Here is a 21,379-nt window from a genome sequence, read left to right as displayed (position 1 = left end):
TCAATTTTGGGGTATTTCGTTAAAGGAATCCGGCGGTCATGTATTCTGTCCGATGCCTGCTTGGCGGGAGGCCATGGCACGACCCTCGGTGACATCAGGGGAGAGCTTATAGTTGGATTAGCATCAACAGGCTCCACCTACTGGTGAATAAACCCCCCCTGTTTTAGACTCACCCCCCCTCTGAGGGGGTGGAGTCAGCTGACGTAATCCAATGCCTAAGCCAATACCTTTTCACTTGCTGTAATCAATAAAGTTGTGGCCTTTTCTTGCCCATTAACCTTATATCACGTGTCCTTGTGTTTCATTCCACTGCACGGGGTTCGGGTTCCCGAACCACAAGTAACTGCTTCGGTTTTTGAACAATTTTTGAAAGCCGAAGGTTCTACGTGGCTTCTGTTTAGAGTTTCCCTATTGTACTGAGGCTTCCGCTTTCCGTTGTCGAACGTTTGGAAGTTGAACGGTCTTCCGGAACGGATTACGTTCGACAACCAAGGTTTGACTGTATAGGAAAAGCTGTAGTCCTATGTTCCTTTCAAGAATTTGAAGAAAGGACTCAACACTACTTCTTTTTATAAAGCTTTGCATTTAGGAAACAAACAAAACTCAAAAAAGGCAAGATGTGCTCCAACCAGATTGGTTAAATTTTTGGACAAAGTACACAATAATCTGCATTCAACTAATCTTTACTCAGAGTAGACTCACTTAATGAAACAAGTTAGTTGTGGCCATTCATTTCAATGACTCTATTCTGAGCAAATCTTCATGTTTCTGCTTATTTTTTTTAAGAAAAAACCTAGTATGCTTTCTTCTGACCAGCTTTGGTTTTAATGCTATAAAGGAAAATATTTGTAGTGCTTTACAAGGAAAGGTGGGAATGAGTAATCTGATGCATTATTTATAGACTCGAGTACATTCTACCCAAATACTCCAATGAAAAAGGAAATGCTGCCTTGGTTTACTGGCCCACAAAAATGTCTGGTTTCTGTAAAACTTCTCTAATGTTACAAGGGAAGGAACAGATCAAACGAAAGGGCAAAAATGAACAAGAAAATTAGAAATAAGATTTAAGTAGTGAAATGCACACGAGTTGTACATACCCCACCAACTCAAGTGATTTCAAAGGTGCATATACTCACTTTTAACTCTTCGACCTAATGCTTGGACTACCAATTCTAACACAAATCGCCAGGCTTGGTTTCTTATGACAAAATAAAATCTAACAATATTCAGCAAGGCTTCCTAGAATGAGGAAATTTTCCTAGCCAGAATTCTATATACACTGGCACTGTAGTAAGTTCAAGTAAAAGTGTTGGGACTTGCCTCCAAGCAAGATGTGTTTAGATCAGCAGTTCTCAAACGCTGTTGTTTATCTCTGGACCACTTGGAAATTGCTATGGATCTTGGTGGTTTTGCTGCCTGTTTAGCAATTGTGAAGCACTGTGCTCATGGTTCACCATACTGGGGGGAAAGTGACAAGTGTGACACCGCTGGGATCTATCCTGGCCCCAGTGTTGTTCCAACATCTTTATAAATGACTTAGATGAAGGAACTGAGGGGCTGCTCATCAAGTTTGCAGATGACACCAAACTGGAATGGGTAGCTTGTACTGCAGAAGACAGAATCAGAATTCAAGAGAAGACTAACACATTGGAGAGCTGGGTCAAAACAAACAAAATGAATGTCTTAGTCATACCCCACCTGGAGTACTGTGTCCAGTTCCGGGCACCACAATTAAAGGAGGACATTGAGAAGCTGGGATGTGTGCAGAGGAGGGCAAGCATGAGAAAGGGCCTGGAAACCAAGCCTTAAGAGGGATGGTTGAGAAAGTAACAACAATACTACATTCTCCATTTGCAAAACCAAACCAATAGGGAATATCAACCGAAAACAAGAGGAAAATATTAAAGCATACAATGCTTGGGGGAATTTTTAGAGGTCATGAAAGCTGGTGCATAAAGTTTCTCAAACAGTGTCTTCCCACTCCCGCCCCCACACTTTTCCTATCATGTGCTCCGTCATTTTATGAAAACCTGCTTTGAGCACCATCCCACATTTTAAAAGGGGTGTCTGAAATGTTTCTTCAGCTAAACATGTCACGGAGCCTTTGGGAAAGAAAGATACAAACATCTAAATAAAAAGGAAAGTCCTGTTACACTAGATTAACAGGACCTCATTTTAGAATATTCCCCAAACGTTCTGCACTCTTAAGTGTAAGCAGGCAATTCTCTCAGCAAGAAAAATAAAGAATGCCACAAGGGAATATTAAATGTCACCTCTCCTTCTGCCTCTAGCAAATGTTTACCAGCACATCATACATTTTTCATGCTAAGTAACCTAAAACTTTTATAAGAATTCCTAACAGTTATTCTATCCAACATGAAAACCAATACAAGAGAGACATCTAATTAGTAAGCTATTTGATAGCTTTCTCTGAAGAACTCATTCATGCTGCTTTTAATGAATACAGGTCATACTGTCTTAAAGGCATTATTATGCAGGCAAGAATGTATTTTTATAAACACACCCACTAAGAGTACACCTCTGTGTATGTCTACTCAGAAGGAAGCTTCACTGACTTCAATGGAACTTATTCCCAGGCCAGTGTGTTCTGGACTGCAGCCTCTATTGGTGCATTCCCTCCTTTGGTTTCTCTGTATAGGATTTCAGCTCGACTTTTATACTTGAACTCAGGTGCTGATTAATGTCAGATGAGCATGTGCTGTTGTTTTTCAATACACTGTAGAAACAAATCAGGATTAAAGCTTAGGCAACATGCAGCATAAATTACCCAAGGTCTTCAAACTTGTTTTTGACCATTTTATTAAAAAAATAAATTTCCTATATCAACATGTGTATCAGGTTGCTGCATGACTGATCCATTACCATAATATTAAGAGAAACATTGCATTCTTCACATCTCGAAAAGGAATACAAGCTCCAGGACATTCTGAAAAACAGAACCATGTAATCAGAACTAAAGTATACCACAACCTGATTGTTTTTGTTTTTTTAAAAAATCATTTCAACAAAAAACCTTGCCCAGGTTGGTATGCATTTTGCTAAGTCTACTCTTCTAATATAACTTGTTCAAGAAGTCCTATGATTATTATTTTGCCACACCAACAAATGTTTACATTTGTTGTCAATCCTTTTTAGGTTTTACTCTAGCTAGCTTTCTAAAAAATGACTAGTAATTCTCAATTTTGAGGCATAAATGCTGGATCATTAGTGCCACTTGTGCGCTTTTATATCTAATGCCAAGAGTTGTTTCTTCAGAGTCACAAGTTATCCCTATGGATTTCTTGAGTGTAACACTGACAATGCCATGAGGGTTCTACAGCTGGTCTGACCACGGCAAATATTGGGAAAGTATGGAAAACCTAAGGCTGCAATCCTAAAGCTGGGCTCCTTAAATTGAAGCCAATTAGACAGAAGCAGTTTTGTGTGCTGCACTACAGCTCCAAACAGTACTGCACTTGGTCTTCCTCTTTGGACAAAGTAATATCAGAACTAGCTGCGTGTAAAAACAAAAGCAAAAAGGTGTACTGAGCAGGTGACACCGCTGTAAAAATCAAGAACTGATGCAAAAGTAAAAAATCCTATGTATACAGGTTAAAAGGACATAAGGAGTCATGATGGTCTAAAACTCAGCATATTCCAACAGTATATTTCCTCCCATTCAACGTCTCTTTTGGACAAAAGCACTGTTACACCAAAACGTATCTGCAAAGGAGTTTCTGTTCCCCAGTTTTCAATATCAATACCTTGTGAATATTTAAGGAGTTATGGAAGAGACTTGATTTCTTTTGGACTTTTTAGAAAAGCTGGCATCATAAGGCTGTACTTCTTGAAACGTAATTTAAAAATCAAATTACATCATGGAAATATGCCAACAAGTTGTCTCAGTATTGGAAGATAACTCTACTTAAAATTGAGGGGGGAAGGAAGCAAGCAAGCAATGACATCTAGCAATATTTTGGTTTTCTGGACAATACAAAAAAATAGTACTCGTACATTTAAGAAATGTTCCATCAGATAGATAAAGCACATATGAATGCACATTCAGAATTCTGACACAGAAAATGTAATGTGGACAATTTGCTGCTATTTCCAAGCACACTTACAAAAAATACAATTTTATAATGAAAGAATTGTCAAAATACAGTTGAACAACGATCGGGAGCCACGCCCCCAAAAAGGATTCAACAGTATTACTTAAGCTCTGTTTCAGACTGTATTAAATACTGCTTGAGTAAACTTGTGGTCATAAAGCAGCATTATTCCAAGCACTTGTGAAGTTCCTTCTTTCATTATCTGAAGTGTCCTTTACTAAAGATTACACTGCCTGGCACTCGGATTCAAAGTGCAAACTCCTCACCTTGGAAACACAATGCATTTAGACACATTCTTATATTGTTGTACATAGCTGAAGCAGACACATCTTGTATATGGCAACTGTAAATCAAAGTATGGGTTTGATCACCTTGCTACATAGGTATTCCCCGTGCATTACAGAAGTCTTACTGGGAAATGTTCAATGACAACTTTACTTAAACACAGAAAGAGTTAACCAATTCATCCTATAAATATCTTCTTTATTTGCTTTGTGTCTAGAAGTTTCTATTAAGTTCTATTAACAGAAATACATAACAAAAGGTCTTCTATGTAGTGAAAAACTTAATTACAAATATTGAAAAAGGTTGGACTAATTAACATATATACAGATTTGTCTAGTTAATATATTGAGGGGAATCTGTTTAATTAATGACATACATTTATAAGCATCAACAGTAAGTTTCAGTTGATAGTACTCCAAGTCCTTAGTTTGGGCAATGAGGATATGGTAAATTTCAAGATTGTGTTGTTTTTTTAAAATGTAGCCATAACATGCAACAGAAAATATTCAGTCTGAACAGCTGCTGATAAATTGTTCTATTCCTTCCTGAAAAGATTTCTCTGCCAAATTAGTGTCCTTCTGTCCCTTCTTTTCTTTGTTCTGCTGTTCCTGTAGATTCAGGATTATGTTTCGTATTTCTTCTCGTTTTGTTTTCATTCTTGGGCGAGGAAACCAGTCTGTTAAATTCATTGGTAGTTCAAAACTTAGAATAGGAGTCTAGTAGGGACAAAAGAAGTAGGTTTATAGCAACAGGGCCTATAATGTATGACTTTTATACGACATATTCAAAAATTAAGAATATCAGAAAATGCCAGATTTGTTGCATTTCTACCCTTCCTCCAGTTTCCTCTTAAAAGAGCATACACATAGTACAACATACTTCTAAAGAAAACAATCATACAGAAATTCTCAACAAAACAATAAACACTATATTTATTTCCGCTTGCTGAAATGTACAAGGTGTTCATGAGCAGAGGGCATAAACTAGCCTAGCTAAACTAGTTTTGATTACATTGAAACAGTGATTACTATATTTGGTTCTATTCAGCTACCTTCTTAAGGTCCCATCTGCACTATACATTTAAAGCAGTGACATAACACTTTAAACTGTCAAAGCTTCCCCCATGGAATTCTGGGAACTGTAGCCTGACACAGCTGAGAATTGTTAGGAGGACCCCAATACGCCTCATAGATCTACAATTGTGGCTTAACAGTCAATCTATCTTCTCAGGAACTGTAGCTCTATGAGCGGAATTATGGGTCTCTTAACAACTCTCAGCACCCACAACAAAATGCAGTTCCCAGAATTCTTTGGAAGAAGCCGTGACGGTTTAAAATGGCACGATACTGCTTTAAGTGAATAGTGAGGATGGGGCCAGGATAAAGCTGTGACAATGTTCTGTAGACCCGGGGCATTAGGCTAGAATGCTGGCTTAATAAGGGAAGCAGGAAGGTTGTCTTGCTCACACCTTACAGATTAATCTATCGTTAGAAGCAGTTTATGGTCTTCTACCAGAATGCCCTAGATAACTTTTGCACAGGCTCACACAATACGGCAAAAGGGAGTGAGGTGTGTGTTTTTTTGGTCACAAGTGGAGCACAGGTTTGCTTATCTGCCATTGTTGTAGTGCTCATGTTGGATCACCACCTACAAAGAATTGTACAGCTCCAACACTCAGCACAATACAACATGCATTGGAAAGGGTTCCTACTGACACCTCACTACACAATTTAAATGTGTACTTAATCCATTTGCATCTATAAACTTGTTCAAGGCACACTGGGGAACTAGAGTCCCCACAGCATTTTAAAGCTACTTTACATTAAATATGTGTATGTTTATATAACCTATAGAACATTAAATGTGTGCATGTGTGCAGGAAGCTCCTGCAGTCAATCGGAAGCCACGCCTTGGTTTTCGAACCTTTTTGGAAGTGAAACGGACTCGTGGAACGGATTCTGTTCAAGAACCACAGTATGACTGTATAGAAAGCCCAGCTGCATGGAGTTCATTAGGTCACTACCATCCACAGGCTCCAGAAATGTGCATGATGGCTAAATTAAACTTGATAATTTCAAAGTCCCTAAAATTTTAAACTAAAAATACCAGTAATCTCACCTCAAAAAAGCTCTCCACATACTGTAGCACATAAACTCCACAATCACTAAAGTTGTTCTGCTGTGGCACTTTAGGGTTTGAGCCTTTCATAACATCTTTGGAGAAACTTCTTTTAGTGCCTTTCCTGACTTCCCATTCCACCTCCAAGTATCTGCAATATAAAATCAAGAGGATGAGAAAAATGCTTTTATGGGATGTTCCAGGATTGACTGAAAAGGTTTTGCTTGAGAGGTCAACTACTTACTCCCGTAGTGTTCTAACGACGTTTGATCGGGAAGGCCCTCGCAATGAATCCATGAGCAGAATGCAAGGCCTACAAGAAAACAAATTGTTTTGGTCTCATTAGAATTTTGCATATGCCACATTGTTAAAACGAGGAAATGATATTATTTGATGAGGGTTCATATAGCTCTCACAGGTATGTGTAAAAAGAAAGAAGTAGATTTCTTTCATGATCCATACACAGTAGAAGTGTCTTTTTTCTTCTTCACATCTGTGCACCGAGGAAGAAGACACAGGTTTTGTTTCACTCCACCTAAAAGCTATACTGCATTTTGCTTTCATTTCATTGTAAATGCTACATGAATGTAAAGTAAATTACAATGAGATTTAAGACAGGACTAAACACAAATAATTTGAGCAGCCATTTACATGTATTATTTCATTACAATATAAGACTAGATCAGGAACAGGGAGGGAGCTTGCTGCCCTCAGGATGTTGCTGAATGAAAACTCCATTCTTCTCTGACTACTGGTCATATTGGCCATCCCACTGAGTGATGGAGTCCAAAAAACTCTGAAGGACCACAGGTTCCTTAATCCCTTGTCTAGACAAGACCCAGAACTACACTCGAAAGATCAGAACTTTACTTCACTTTCCCTCTAACCTGTATATCTCAAAGCAAGTGGATTTAGATTTGCATAAATATGCCTACATTTTTAATCACCTACTATTATTGCAAAGAGAAAAGTTTATGTCCAACTCTTTATATTCTTATAAGGCAGATGGGAGTTGAGGTTTTGAAAGAGTGCTGAAGGTAATATAATTACTTCATGATGGAGAGGAAATAACAAGTCAGCTCAACTGTAGAGCCACAATGCTAAATAATCTACCTAATTCTTTAAGCTGGAAGGTAATTAACAACTATACAACAAATGTAGCCCCGGTGTGTGTACAAGGATAGCTATCCAGCAGCAATTCCAAGGGTCAGATCCTGCATTAGTATAGCAATTATATTCCCCAAGCACTTCACTGGTAGGACTTTTCAAGCATAGAAAAGAATTATGTACAGTTATATTTACCCATATCAGTTACTCTATGTTTGGCCCATTAAACTTTTAAGAGGAACAACATATTAAGAACAGCTTACACATAAGGTGCAAAACAGAAAAAAAATCAAGTGACTAATAATAATAATAATAATAATAATAATAATATATTTCTATTGAAAAAGCAAATTTAAGGAACTGGTTAGCAACATAAGGAGCCATAGCCTAAAATATGTGGATATTAAAGTAGTTGTGCCCTTTTTGCTAAGCAAAGCTGATATCTGAAGTAGTATTACATCGACCGTTAAGCCTTTGGATTCGAGCTGGATAGAAAGATACTTGAGCCACCATCTGCTTGAGACAATCTATGCCAGGCTGTGGCACAGAGTCACAGTAGCTCTGAATGCGATATTCTAAAAGCTTACAACATTAACATGTTTCTCTCTGGTGGAGCAGGCAGACTGTTAAGAATGCTTCACTGGTGATGCAGATACTTACAGCAAACATAAGTCATAATAACGTTACAATGTATATTAATTCTTTTGTAAACCCAGAATTAACAAATGAAGAAAAAGAGGTTGAGTAAGCTAAATTCTGAAAGAATGAAAAAGCAGAGATTTTATACAAGCTTATTTACAATGTTCAAATCCTGCCTGACCAAGCAGGAATTATTATTTTTTTAAATTTGAGCTCTAAATTTGGAAATGACAGAACAGGGGAACAAAAAGAACACTGGATTAAGAAGACACATCTGTGATTATTAATGTAAAGCCACAAATGTGTCACTTCAAAACTTACTGTTTACATATAGTTGGCTTCAGGTGCCATTGTCCCAATTCTGAATTACAATGATCATCCGCAAGACCATCATCATCACTGCTGTTGTCCTAAAATAGAAAATATGTATTTGTAAGATTCTATCTTAAGAAACCTAGGAGAAGCTAGAATTACATATGCAGCAAGGTGGCATGATCCATGTGGTTATAGGACTCAGGCAAAATGCTAGCTCCCTCCCCTACTCATGCCCTTTATGTTACAGGCATTGAGGCTGATGCACATTGGGATTGGTCGGGCAAAGGTAGTAGGTGAAGCTGGGACCAATGACAGAGAGAGAAAGAGCCAATGAACTTTTCTTCTTTAAGTAACCGAGTTTGGCGGGAGTGGAGAAAAAGAATTTAAACTTTTTCTGCAACAAAGACCGCAACCTGTATTTGAACTACTCCTTGTAATAAAATCAGGAAGCAATTATTCTGTTCCAGGAGAAACATTATCTAGAAATTAGAACTTAGAAACCAAATGAACCTATCAGTACAGAAAACCCCCACATCATATAATGATGGGAGGAAAATCATCACACACAAATAATATGGTTTCCATTTCTGCAGTAATCTCTGCAGCCTGCAATGCAATGTAATGGGCTATATACATTTCTGCCTTTATGCAGGTAAGTGTGATACTTCAAAGTTTTGAAGTTCCACCTTTATGCTATGCTTAGATATTTCACTGTGAATATTTTCTTGGAGGACAACAAATGACCCTTCACCCTTCTGAAAAACTGACCTGTTTACCAAGGCAGGTGCAATCCAAGTACGACTGCAAATATATGAATTATATATGACTATATAATTCAAGCTGCCCAGAACACAGAAACTACACTCAGTAGATTGCCTCTAGCTCTTGAATAAAGGCAGGAGAACTAGCCAAAAGAAAACCTACAGGAAAGGCTAGAAATAACCCAGAAAAAGATTACAAAGTATTTTAAGAATATAAAAGCTAGATAAATGGTTATGTTTAGAAATTTCTAGGTGGAGGACTATAAAGCCAAGCCATCTTCCTATTCAGAATCTAAGTATCACAGGATGAGAGTATTTCAAGTGTACCACAAGGACTATGATAGAACTTCTTTCTTGGCTATTTTTATTTCCTGAACAGCTGCGAAAATGCTTTTCAAAAAGATTCTGAAGTCCCTCTAGGTAGAAATTACTGACCTGCATCCAGTCTCACTATGCCTCACATATACAGCTGATGAAAGGAAAAACAACTCATTGGATGAAGGAACAGGACAGCCTGTAAGTATTAGTCTGTATAGTCTTTGAAACTGCAAACCACACTAGTAACTCTTCAAATAAAGACTGCCATTTAATATATAACTGGACTGATATCCTTGAACAACAGAAGAGAAAGAAGGGAAAAGCAACATTCCCTTGGTGCATGTAATGTGGAACAAGTTCCACATTAAAGTGAAACTTTAACACAGTCTGAAATTTTGTTTAACAAAGAAGCACTTTCTGCTCAATTTTTGATGATTACAATGATGGATAAAGCGCGCCTTCTAGTGGCTGGAGTTGGGAACATAACCATGGAAAGTGCTCCAGAGAAGTACTGGAGAAATGCTAGGCTGTATTTTATTGAAATAGAAATACAGTGGTACCTCAGGTTAAGTACTTAATTCGTTCCGGAGGTCCGTTCTTAACCTGAAACTGTTCTTAACCTGAAGCACCACTTTAGCTAATGGGGCCTCCTGCTGCCGCAGCACGATTTCTGTTCTCACCCTGAAGCAAAGTTCTTAACCTGAAGCACTATTTCTGGGTTAGCGGAGTCTGTAACCTGAAGTGTATGTAACCTGAAGCGTATGTAACACTGTAATGCTGTTTAGACTTTTTACCTGGTTATCTTGATCTTCTGAAAAATCTATTAGTTCATCTTCATTTAGTTTAGTGCTGTCAGTTGAATCCTCACTGTAGTTTAGTCTAATTTTCTGTAAACCATCTGCATTAACCACAACGATTAGTAAAAAAATGAAAACAGAATTGCCACAGACATATACATTATATACATTACCTTCTGGACAGGAAAAGTAAACCACAAAGTGAAATAAATGTTTTCTTGTCAGCATCATACATGAGAACAAATGTCTAACTGAAATCTATACTTCCAACAGTGCAATCCTATCCATGCCTATTCAATAATAAGTCCCATTGAGTTCAACGGGATTTACAGGCAAGTGGGTTCAAGACTTTGGGCTCAGCTATCAACCTAAAAACACTCAGCTAAATTACATCTCACAGCAGTGCTGAGACATAGCTTACCCTACTGACTAGGAAGCAATATAGCACACACAGCAACATAGCAGCAGGATGTCAGCTCGTGAACCAATTTTTTCTGTTGTGTGTTCAACATAACATTAAGCCAAACCACATTCCCAGAGAGGAGATTGCAGCCACTTTGCTCCTTCCCTGGTCCTGGTATTGTGACCTAAATTGTGGTTTGGCTTAGTGCATTGTCAGAACTTGTAATTTGTCTTGCTCCAGACAGAGCAGGAATTGCAGCCAAAGTTTGTTCTTGGAGCTCAGGTTGAAATGACACCCTAAGCCAAACAGTGGCTTAGCTAGCAACAGGACTAGAGGAGGTAGGTAGGTAAACAGTCACAATCTTCCCACTCGCATTGAGTCCACCCATTCGCAGTGAGCCAGTTTGGCTATTATGAATTAGGCAGATGAACACTTTCTATACAAGAACTGCTTAAGCGGACAAATCAAATGGTTTGCTTGATCAGAACTAAGTAGGCAGTTTTACTCTTCACCAGTTGTGAAATGATATATTTTTGTTTAGTGCAACACTGAAATGTTACCATTTGATGCACAGCTGGAGGAAAATGTGTAGAACAAATCTTATTAGTGGCTGGCTGATTCTAAAGAAACGGGATTCTTAATGTGAATCTAGAAAGTGGCCTTATAGTGAGCATATACTTGGCTTATCTAGCACAGTATTGTTTACTGTCACTGGCAGCTATTTGCCAATGCTCAGCAGAGGGCATTCCCACCAGCAATCCCTGATATGCTTTTTTACAAGATATGCTCCATATTGAACTCCCACTTAGTTTTAGCAGTGCTACAGTCTCAACATTCCCCCCCCCCCCCACCATTCACTGGGATTTTTTTTAGCAGTTTAATTATTTAAAGGAAAAAAAATATAAGTTATATTAGCAGTAATAAGGTATCAAATTCCAAATATCAAACATATATAGCCAAAAGTACATACCCGTAGCCTGGATGTGAATTTTATCTTCGTTCTGCATGCCATTTGCCTCTGAAATCCTATGGTCATGTTTATGAAACACAGATTCCACAGTTCTCAGTCCTTCTGGGGTGCTGTTTAACTGATTTAGTTTTTTTAAGCCACTTTTCACAGAAGGGGTTCTTTTGCAATACTGTGATTCAGTCTCCCCGGCTTCTATGCTTGTGTCAGTTAATGCTGCAATATTTTTCTTGTTCAGCACCTTCTTTGTAAAAGATGAAGAGGAGTGATGTAATGTATTCAATTCACTAGGTACAGGAGAAGAAGTGCTTCTTTCTTGATCCAAAGAGGAAGATTTAACCTGCATAGATACGTTTTCGTGGTAGTACGGATTGGTCTCATATATTGCATTTTCTAAACCAGGGAAACAGATGACAGCCAAAAACCAATGGGCCCTGAAAAAAAACCAAAAACAAAACTAAGAATTGACTCAACAGCTATCATCATATATATGTATTACTCATTTAGTATAGATCAAATAACTCCGAAATTATTTGTTCGTTATTTACATTCTTATCATAGACATCTGCTTCACACATTCAGATATGTAAACAGTGTGGTCACATTTAGAGAACAAGGCACAATAATTGTATGTATAAACTGTAAAGGGAAACTTAAAAATTGCCTCCTCCTGGAAATTTCTGGTAAATTGCACTATGTTTTAAACCAGAATCCCTGACCAAGCACAATGCAAAGCCAGGATTCAGTAAAAAGGGAAACCAAATGTTGCTGAAGTACAGTGCAATCACATCTTACGCGTTCCATTTCAAAGCTTATGTGTATAGGCAAAAAAACACATATACTCAAACCCTTAGAACTGAACCCCCAACTGAATTTCCTAGGGCTTTTGGAACTGGTACATTGGCTCTTATGAGATCTTGCAGGGCCATCCAAGTTCCCACGAAATCTCACAGGTGCATCCCTGATCCAAGAAGAGGAGACAGCTATGCTTGGGAAGCAAGGCAGAGAGCTTAAAAAGCTATTTTTGCACCAGGAAAACCTAGCACAAAAAAACCTTGCGGGATTTCAACCAGCTAGCCTTCAACTGCATATATTTGAAATTGCGCAAGTCAGATGTGCTAAGATGTGATTACATTGTACTCATCATGTGTGGTCAGGAGGGGAATGGGGGAATTTGTGCACATGTGTGCCTGATGCTTTGCTTGGGCTCATTCAAGCTCATCCTCATAGCACTACATCATGGTTTAGCACTACGTGCAAACACAGCCAATGACCTGTGCAATCCTAGCATGTGTTTCATTATAAAAACAGTCTGTACCAAAAACACAGCTGGTTTTGCCCATACTAGCTGCACTGCTCAGGAGCAAATGTGTCCTTCAAACAAACTGAGAAGCCGCATTGCAATGCAACCACCTATTCCAATTTTCCCAGATAAGTGATTTATGCAAGGATCTCTCTGTAGACCTAGTTTCCCTATTTGGGGGGGGGGGGCTTGAACCAAAAGAGAATCTTCAAGGACATCAGAGAGGTGGAAGAATACTCAGTTCGTGGTTCTGACAGTTGAAGAGAAGGGGGGGAAAGGTTAGTTGGGGAAAAGGTGTGTATATTGAGAGAGTAATAACTCAGGCCCCAGAGAAGATGGGGTTACATACAGATGATATCCAGGGTTTTCTGGACAGTATGATAGTTGAGAACATGGCTCAGATAACAGACACACAGTCCCACAACCAGTCATAGCAGAACAAATTCTACTTACGCTTCATTAAGAGGAACAAAAATAAAATCTTTTTCAAAGATATCAACATGTCGTGTCCATGTTTTCACTCGTCCATGCCGTTTCTGCTGAATTCTGCGAAAACATCAATATAAAACAATATAAAACACAAGCATTGATATTTACCGTATTTTTCGCTCTATAGGACGCACTTTTCCCCCTCCAAAAATGAAGGGGAAATGTGTGTGCGTCCTATAGGGCGAATGCAGGCTTTCGCTGAAGCCTGCAGAGTGAGAGGGGAGACCCCGCCGCCAGCCCCGCAAGCTCCGGGGACAGCGGGGAGGCGCAGCACGTCTCCCCGCTGTCCCCGGACCTGATCTAAAGGCGGGCGGTGGGGAGAAGAGCGCTTCTCCCCGCTGCCTGCCCCACAAGCTCCAGGGACAGCTGGGAGGCGCAGCGCGTCTCCCCGCTGTCCCCGGACCTGGTCTCAAGGCGGGCGGCGGGGAAAAGAGCGCTTCTCCCCGCTGCCTGCCCCGCAAGCTCCGGGGACAGTGGGGAGGCGCAGCGCGTCTTCCCGCTGTCCCTGGACCTGATCTCAAGGCGGGCGGCGGGGAAAAGAGCGCTTCTCCCCGCTGCCTGCCCCGCAAGCTCCGGGGACAGCGGGGAGGCGCAGCGCATCTTCCCGCTGTCCCCGGACCTGATCTCAAGGCGGGTGGCGGGGAGAAGAGCGCTTCTCCCCGCTGCCTGCCCCGCAAGCTCCGGGGAGCGGGGAGGCGCAGCGCTTCTCCCCGCTGTCCCCGGACCTGGTCTGAGGGCGGGCGGCAGGGAGAAGAGCGCTTCTCCCCGCTGCCTGCCCCACAAGCTCCGGGGACAGCGGGGAGGCGCAGCGCGTCTTCCCGCTGTCCCCGGACCTGGTCTGAAGGCGGGCTGCGGGGAGAAGAGCGCTTCTCCCCGCTGCCGGCACCACAAGCGCCTGGGGGGGAAATAAAATTTTTTTCCTTTATTTCCCCCCCAAAAAACTTGATGCGTCCTATGGGCCGGTGCGTCCTATGGAGCGAAAAATACGGTAGGTGATATTTATGTATTCTCCTCTCCAACAATGAGGATTTGACTATTATCACAATCTTGTGGCACCAGCTATGTGAAGATGTTTAGGACTTCTCCTGCATCTTCAGTTGTTTGGGCAGAAATAATATTTTTAAAAAGTCAAAATGAATTGCCAAGTGGTAAATCATACAGCTTTTACTTATAAAAAGTACCATTCTGTTCTTCTACTCAATTTATGATAAATGAATTTGTCGCATATTAATCTGGGACACGGGTGGCGCCGTGGATAAAACCTCAGCGCCTAGGGCTTGCCGATCGCATGGTCGGCGGTTCGAATCCCCATGACAGGGTGAGCTCCCGTCGTTCGGTCCCAGCTCCTGCCAACCTAGCAGTTCGAAAGCACCCCGGGGTGCAAGTAGATAAATAGGTACCGCTTTATAGCGGGAAGGTAAACGGCGTTTCCGTGTGCTGCGCTGGTGCTGGCTCGCCAGAGCAGCTTCGTCACGCTGGCCACGTGACGCGGAAGTGTCTCCGGACAGCGCTGGCCCCCGGCCTCTTAAGTGAGATGGGCGCACAACCCTAGAGTCGGACACGACTGGCCCATACGGGCAGGGGTACCTTTACCTAATCTGGGTCAGATGTACATGACCCTCTGGCTTGTGTGCTCCCTCCCTCTCCTTCTCTGGTGCAGCCAGAGGCATATGGGAAATTTTTATTTTCAAGCTCCTTATAACCATATAGGAAGGGGAGGGCCTTGAGTCTGAAGTTCATCTTTAAAAATGTCATTGTCCCCACAGGGGATGGATGAGACATGCTGAAATTGGAATTTTATAATACATATTTTAACCAAACTTACGTAAGCTTTGAGGTTTCTTGGAGATTTCTCCTCTCCCTCTGATTAAGGCGTTTGTAAAAGAAGGAACTGAATACATGAATTCTATCAGCATCTTCTTTTTTCAATTGTTCAAGCACCAGATATCTTTATTTTGAAACAGAGAAACAAGAACAAAATAAAGCAATGCTTTCATTCTTGTCTCTTAAGACCTGTTATTCTTGAAAAGACTGCCACATGCTGGCCATTCTATGCAGACAAAAGTAGACAAATGTAAGAACTTTATAGTTTCGGCAGATAATACTTTATTTAGAACTTAAGGTTTGTCCATCAACTTGCCTAAGTTAAACAGACACCACAAAAGGTTTCAATACACTCAAACAACTTACTTCAAATAGAAATCAATGATTACGTCGTTTAAAAATTCTCCTTCATTTAAGCAATGAAGATCTTCATTGGTCACAGAAATACCACCCTTTGCAGGAGGTGGGGGATAAACGATCAACCTGCAAATAAAAAAAAAAAGTTAAATACTGAACTGAATTATTTAGGAAATAGTTACAACACTCAAAAAGACCTCTTACTTTTCTATAGGACCTATAAAGACTGTATGTGGTTCAACACTTTCATCATCATCAAAAAACTGGAATTGTGTTGCATTTCGCAGCTGCATTTTGGATTCAGAGACCTTAGAAAAAAAGAATACTTATTTACAATGCAATACCAAAGTCATAAAATATTAAAATACTTTCCAATTCCCAAATAGCACAGCATGTCCCTCTTTTTATAAAACTACCTGTTGAAACCAAATAGAATATGAATTTGAACACAGTGGGCACATAGAGATGTAATGTACCCAGCATCCTAAAACCATGGTTTATGGTGCAGACAATGAGCACCAGGCCTGCACCCTCCTCTGTTACCCCTTCCCCTTCCCTGCTCTATGTCACCTCCAGTGCAGATTTCCTGGACTGTTTCAACCAGATTCCCCATTATGTATGAAACAGGTAATTAAATTTTAATATCAATTTATTAACCAGGATATTCAGTTAAGATCAGAACCTGACTAAATATTCTGTTTAGTAGACAGACATAAAATAGCTGAAATATCACATTGACAAAATTTGTTACATGGAAAGCATATATTTTGACTTGATAACATTTAATTTTTTCAGTTTTACTATCCAAAAATATATACTTTGGCCCTCTCTTTAATAAAATTTATCTAGAACATGGAAGCAGCAGACATTGCAAAGGGCATTTCTAGACAAATGACTTCACAACTTATTTAACATTTTAATTCAATTTTGAAGAAAAGGAGTAGTACATGTTTTGCTTTGCCTTCTTTATGAGCCGTGCTTCCTCTAGAAGTGTCTTCAAAGGATTTTGTAAAGGCCACAAGCCTACTATTTGCTTCTTCAAATGTAATCTTCACAAAAAAATCAGAAATGTTGTTCCTAACACCAATATCAACGATTATTTTTTCAAATATTGCATTTGCATGTGGATCAAGGCCCGTCTCAAAAATTAAAATGATGTATTGTTCTTCAGGATCTATGGAGGGGGGGAAGAGTTAGGAGACAATGAAAGTATACTTTTAAAACCATAATGCTTACATTTTCAAAATTTAAAGCTGATAATAATAATTTTATTATTTACACCCACCCCATCTGGCTGGGTTTCCCCAGCCACTCTGGACAGCTTACAGCATATTAAAAATGTTTGATATCTAGGAATAACAATCGCAACTAAGAGGTCCCTGGCTGAACCAATTAAAGAAAGTATTCATAAGAAACCGCCATATAAATGGGAAAAAACTAAAATTCAATGCCTCATTCTAAAGAAAAGGTTCTGCTCATGAAAAAGCTAGAGTAGAGCACATTATGTCAACTACTCATGCAAGTTGCTGAAGAGACTGATGGAAAGGGAAAGAAACGGACACCAAACTCAGTTCTGGCACTCCCTTTTTTACTCCACAGCTCAAGTGCTTAACTACTTTCCTATTCTCTGGCATGGTAGCAATGATCACCCAAGTGGGGGGGGGGGAGTAGTATTAAGATACTGATCCTTTTTTTTGTGTAAAAAAGGGCAGCTTGAGCATAACAGCACCCACAGAGTTTTGTGCCGCACACAATTATCTCTGAGTAGAGAAGAGAGAGCTGTGGTTCCTAACCTATTCTGGGCCACAGATCCCTTTAAGAATCTGATGAAAGATATTAACCCCCTGCCCAGAAAAAAAAGGACATAACACATACCAGAGCACCAACTCCTGGGGACCAAACCCTTTTGCACCCCTCCACCAATATTCTTTGGGAGGAGTCACTCCCAGATATGCAGCATAATTGCAATAAAACATTCCAAACCAGTGTGTTACTTAGAACTTCAGGAAGTTGGGAAATGCAAAATATGCTATGTTGTCCTCAACATGATCTAGACAAAATTTTCTAAATATGCCAGACAAAAATATACCGTCTCCATTTATTAACCTAAAAGTACCACTGGATTCTGGTGCTGGCAGAATTCTGCTGCTGGCAGAATATTTAATTAGAACATTTTCAGAGAAACCAAAATAACGTTTAGTGAAATACAGCTCATCTCTAACACATCTCTGTTTCAAAATATTTTAAAGCATCTTAAGTTGCAATACCGTACAAAGGTTCACTTACTTGCACCTTTACAGTCATACCAGACATTATCTTTTTGCCTGTTCATCTTCAGTTGGGATCTCAGGCTCTGACAGGCAGCAGGTATAGTTTGCAGGAAAACTACTGGCAACTTGCGAACACCACACCACTCACACTTTGTAAGGTCAGATGTTCTTAAAGAAATCTCTCTTGTATCGTTTTCTGATTCTAGAAAGGTTCAAAACATATTTTGGTCAGAGTTACTTACATTAACATTATCTGAAAAATGTAACCGTTTGTATGCATTTCAAGAAAATAAAACCTGTTAATCAAAGACAGACTACGTTTCTATCTCTATCTTTGAAATTTGCATTAGGTATATTTGCCCTACTATCAAATATAGCCTCGTAGTGTGTCTCTCTGCCTGGCTTGACAGTTTTAAAACTGAAATTCATGAAGATCTTTTTTTTTTTAAGGAACCACTGAATAGTCATACAACATTAGGTATATTCCCTGCACCATCCAATTGTATTTCCTGCACCATCCAATTTTACTTTACAAGGGGGGGAAATTGTCCCTTAAAGAGTTATGCACTATTTGCATGTGATGATATTCAGTATCCATTACAGTGGTACCTCAGGTTAAGTACTTAATTAGTTCCGGAGGTCTGTTCTTAACCTGAAACTGTTCTTAACCTGAAGCACCACTTTAGCTAATGAGGCCTCCTGCTGCTGCTGCGCCGCCAGAGCACAATTTCTGTTCTCATCCTGGAACAAAGTTCTTAACCCGAGGTACTATTTCTGGGTTAGCGGAGTCTGTAACCTGAAGCGTATGTAACCTGAAGTGTATGCAACCCGAGGTACCACTGTATTTCAATGGGTCTACTATGGGTATGGCTAATATTGGATCTTAAGGCCAAAACAATATATTCAGCAGCAAACACAGGAGCTTGGATCTACAACTGGGCAAGCAGAACTTCCACTCACAGAAGGAGCACATTCTGCGCTTCTGCCATTCTCTGTAGTCCACTCACACCACAACCCGTATCATTCTGGAGTGATTTTGGGGGTACACAGAGGAATGCAGTGGAAGGGGTGAGTGTCACCAACACTTCTTTAGTTCGAATCCAAGATCCCCATCTTGGAATAATGCAGCCTCCTATGTTTACAAGTCAGGCCATCTGTCTCAGTACTGTCTACACTGACGGGCAGCGGTTCCCCAAGTTTCAGGCAGGACTATTCCAACCCTACCGGGATATATTAGGAATTGATTCTGGAATCGTTTGCATTCAAAGCAGGTAAGTCTACCCCTGTTCTTGCCTATTATATGCAAAGCAAGGGCAGGACATGGTAAATTAGGCTTACCATATTTCAAACAGTGAAAAGGTGCTAAACATTTATCTTCTGTGGTAAGCATATTAAATCTGAAACTCCAAATCCAAATACATATTCTTCCACCATTCTCAGTATTTAGTACAGCTGTTGGGCACACTAATAATTCCAAACCAAGCACTGCTAGCTGTCCAAATTATAACTTAGAACAGGGAAATACAAACCTTCCAGACGTATCTTGATATAGTCTAGGCAAAACTGAAAGAGAAGGTCCAAATTACTGAAGTTATACACACAGGGAGAAAATCAACATCACACTCTTCTGATCGTTCTGTCAGCACAAACTTTTCTGCTTGCCAGATAGAACAACCCAATCTTTCCCCCTCCCCCCGTGTGCAGTTCTGGGGATTTTCTTGACCCTCCAGAGCGGATCTGGGGGAGGCATGAGGAAAAGCCCCATTGTACAGGTAGGAGTCCTTATGATGGCTTCCACTAGTGCACTGGGTTAGTTGAATCTAGGGCACTGTCTCATTAAGAACCTTCCCAACCTATTTTTCAAAATCAAAGCCCTAGTCACAAACCAGATTAGAAATTGCATCTCCCGATATAAAAGCCCCACTTTCTAAACCCCAGCATCATTTGATTGTAAAAGAAATGCATTTTAAGAGGTATGCAGGATACAGTGAAGTAGCATCTGTGGTTGGTATACTAATTTTATAGAAGTTTAGGAATGCATGGCTTTCTAAACCTGGAGGAACTATTCCCTTTTGTGTAAACGGAACTACGTTTCATTGTGGTGGAAATGATAGCTGCTTTTCAATCTAAGTAGAACTAGATTTTTTTTTGGTGACACAACTACGTCTCCTGAAGCTCTACTAAGTGATGAACATGGTCCTCTAATACATATGAGTTTGAACATTTGTAGCCTGTGGCAGTTCAAACTAAGCACACTTCTGAATCAATATGTATACGCACCCTGAATTTGCAGTACAAGTATAGGTAGAATTATCTTTAAAATGGTAGCACATGTCTACAACAGTGATGGTTACCATCTGATTTGCTGCATGCAAGTACAGATGGCACGCATGCACAAGACTCTAATAAATGGGCATGCTGTCTTTTTGGCACCTGCTAAAGACTTTCTTCGTTCAAAAGGCTTTCTAAACAGATTTTTATTCCAGTTGGCATCTGTATTGGAATTGTTTTTATATAGGTAATTGTCTTAACAATTAAAACTTGCCATTGTCATAATCATCTTCATATATCCAATTGCATTTAGTTCATCATCTTCCTGCCACCCAGTCAACTAACTGCATTTCCAACCTGTTCTTTAAGGATTTCAAAATTCATCTTGTTGGCTCAGCTATCTTCTGCCTCCCATCCAAATCTCCATATCCTTTGACCTCCATATTTTGAAAGACTTCCCAAATACTGCTATTATCATTCCCTTGTTCTTACCTTCAAGAACTGCTCTTCGCAGCCTTTACTATGGGCTTTTCCTTTAAAAGACAAGGTGATAGAAGAAAAACACTTCCTGTGTTTCTCATACTTTGGCTCCTTCCATGACCTGCTATTGATACTGTAGCTCAGTCATTTTTCATCACTCCATTTTATCTGCTGATTCCTTAAATTCTTCAAAGTTTCCATTTTCAGCTGCTTCCTACCTTCTACTCTCATCCTGGATGCCCCATTAACCTATTTGTTATTATAAAGCAGGAACTAACCAAGCACAATATTAATTCTTTTACTTACAATTACAGGCTCCACCACCATTCTTCGCAGGGTTCCTATTCTTATGCTTCGACAGTTTAGGATGACGCTTTCATAATTATTCTGATATTTTAAAGATACGACGACGTCAGTAGCAAGTTCTTGGGAGAGGACTTTGCGCCGTTTTACTGGAGCATTGGCTACAACATTGCCAAACTGAAAAATAATTATCAGAATTCATCAAAACATTTTTACTTCAAAAGTTGCCTTTAAAATGTGCCTTTAAAGATAATCAGGCA

General features: G+C 39.9%; 1 protein-coding gene across 4 annotated transcripts in view; it reads right to left on the bottom strand.

Moving 5' to 3' along the window:
* Positions 1-2,803: 2,803 nt before the first annotated feature.
* Positions 2,804-21,379, bottom strand: part of SENP6 (SUMO specific peptidase 6) — a 46,068-nt gene continuing 27,492 nt past the window's right edge. For all 4 annotated transcript variants that reach the window (XM_083608120.1, XM_083608122.1, XM_083608121.1 and 1 more), the window contains 14 exons: positions 21,123-21,296; positions 19,595-19,628; positions 18,082-18,267; positions 16,743-16,969; positions 16,000-16,103; positions 15,805-15,921; positions 15,440-15,562; positions 13,579-13,671; positions 11,826-12,256; positions 10,450-10,553; positions 8,583-8,671; positions 6,760-6,828; positions 6,516-6,666; positions 2,804-5,113 (listed from right to left, as the gene is read on the bottom strand). In XM_083608120.1, coding sequence (XP_083464246.1) covers positions 4,904-5,113; positions 6,516-6,666; positions 6,760-6,828; positions 8,583-8,671; positions 10,450-10,553; positions 11,826-12,256; positions 13,579-13,671; positions 15,440-15,562; positions 15,805-15,921; positions 16,000-16,103; positions 16,743-16,969; positions 18,082-18,267; positions 19,595-19,628; positions 21,123-21,296 — 2,112 coding nt within the window. In that variant the 3' untranslated portion in view covers positions 2,804-4,903. The remainder of the gene's footprint in view (positions 5,114-6,515; positions 6,667-6,759; positions 6,829-8,582; positions 8,672-10,449; positions 10,554-11,825; positions 12,257-13,578; positions 13,672-15,439; positions 15,563-15,804; positions 15,922-15,999; positions 16,104-16,742; positions 16,970-18,081; positions 18,268-19,594; positions 19,629-21,122; positions 21,297-21,379) is intronic.

The sequence above is a fragment of the Podarcis filfolensis genome, assembly GCF_964270895.1.
Source record: "Podarcis filfolensis genome assembly, chromosome: 3".
Classification (NCBI taxonomy): domain Eukaryota; kingdom Metazoa; phylum Chordata; class Lepidosauria; order Squamata; family Lacertidae; genus Podarcis; species Podarcis filfolensis.
Note: the sequence above shows the minus strand (reverse complement) of the source record. Positions and strands in the feature narration are given on the sequence as shown.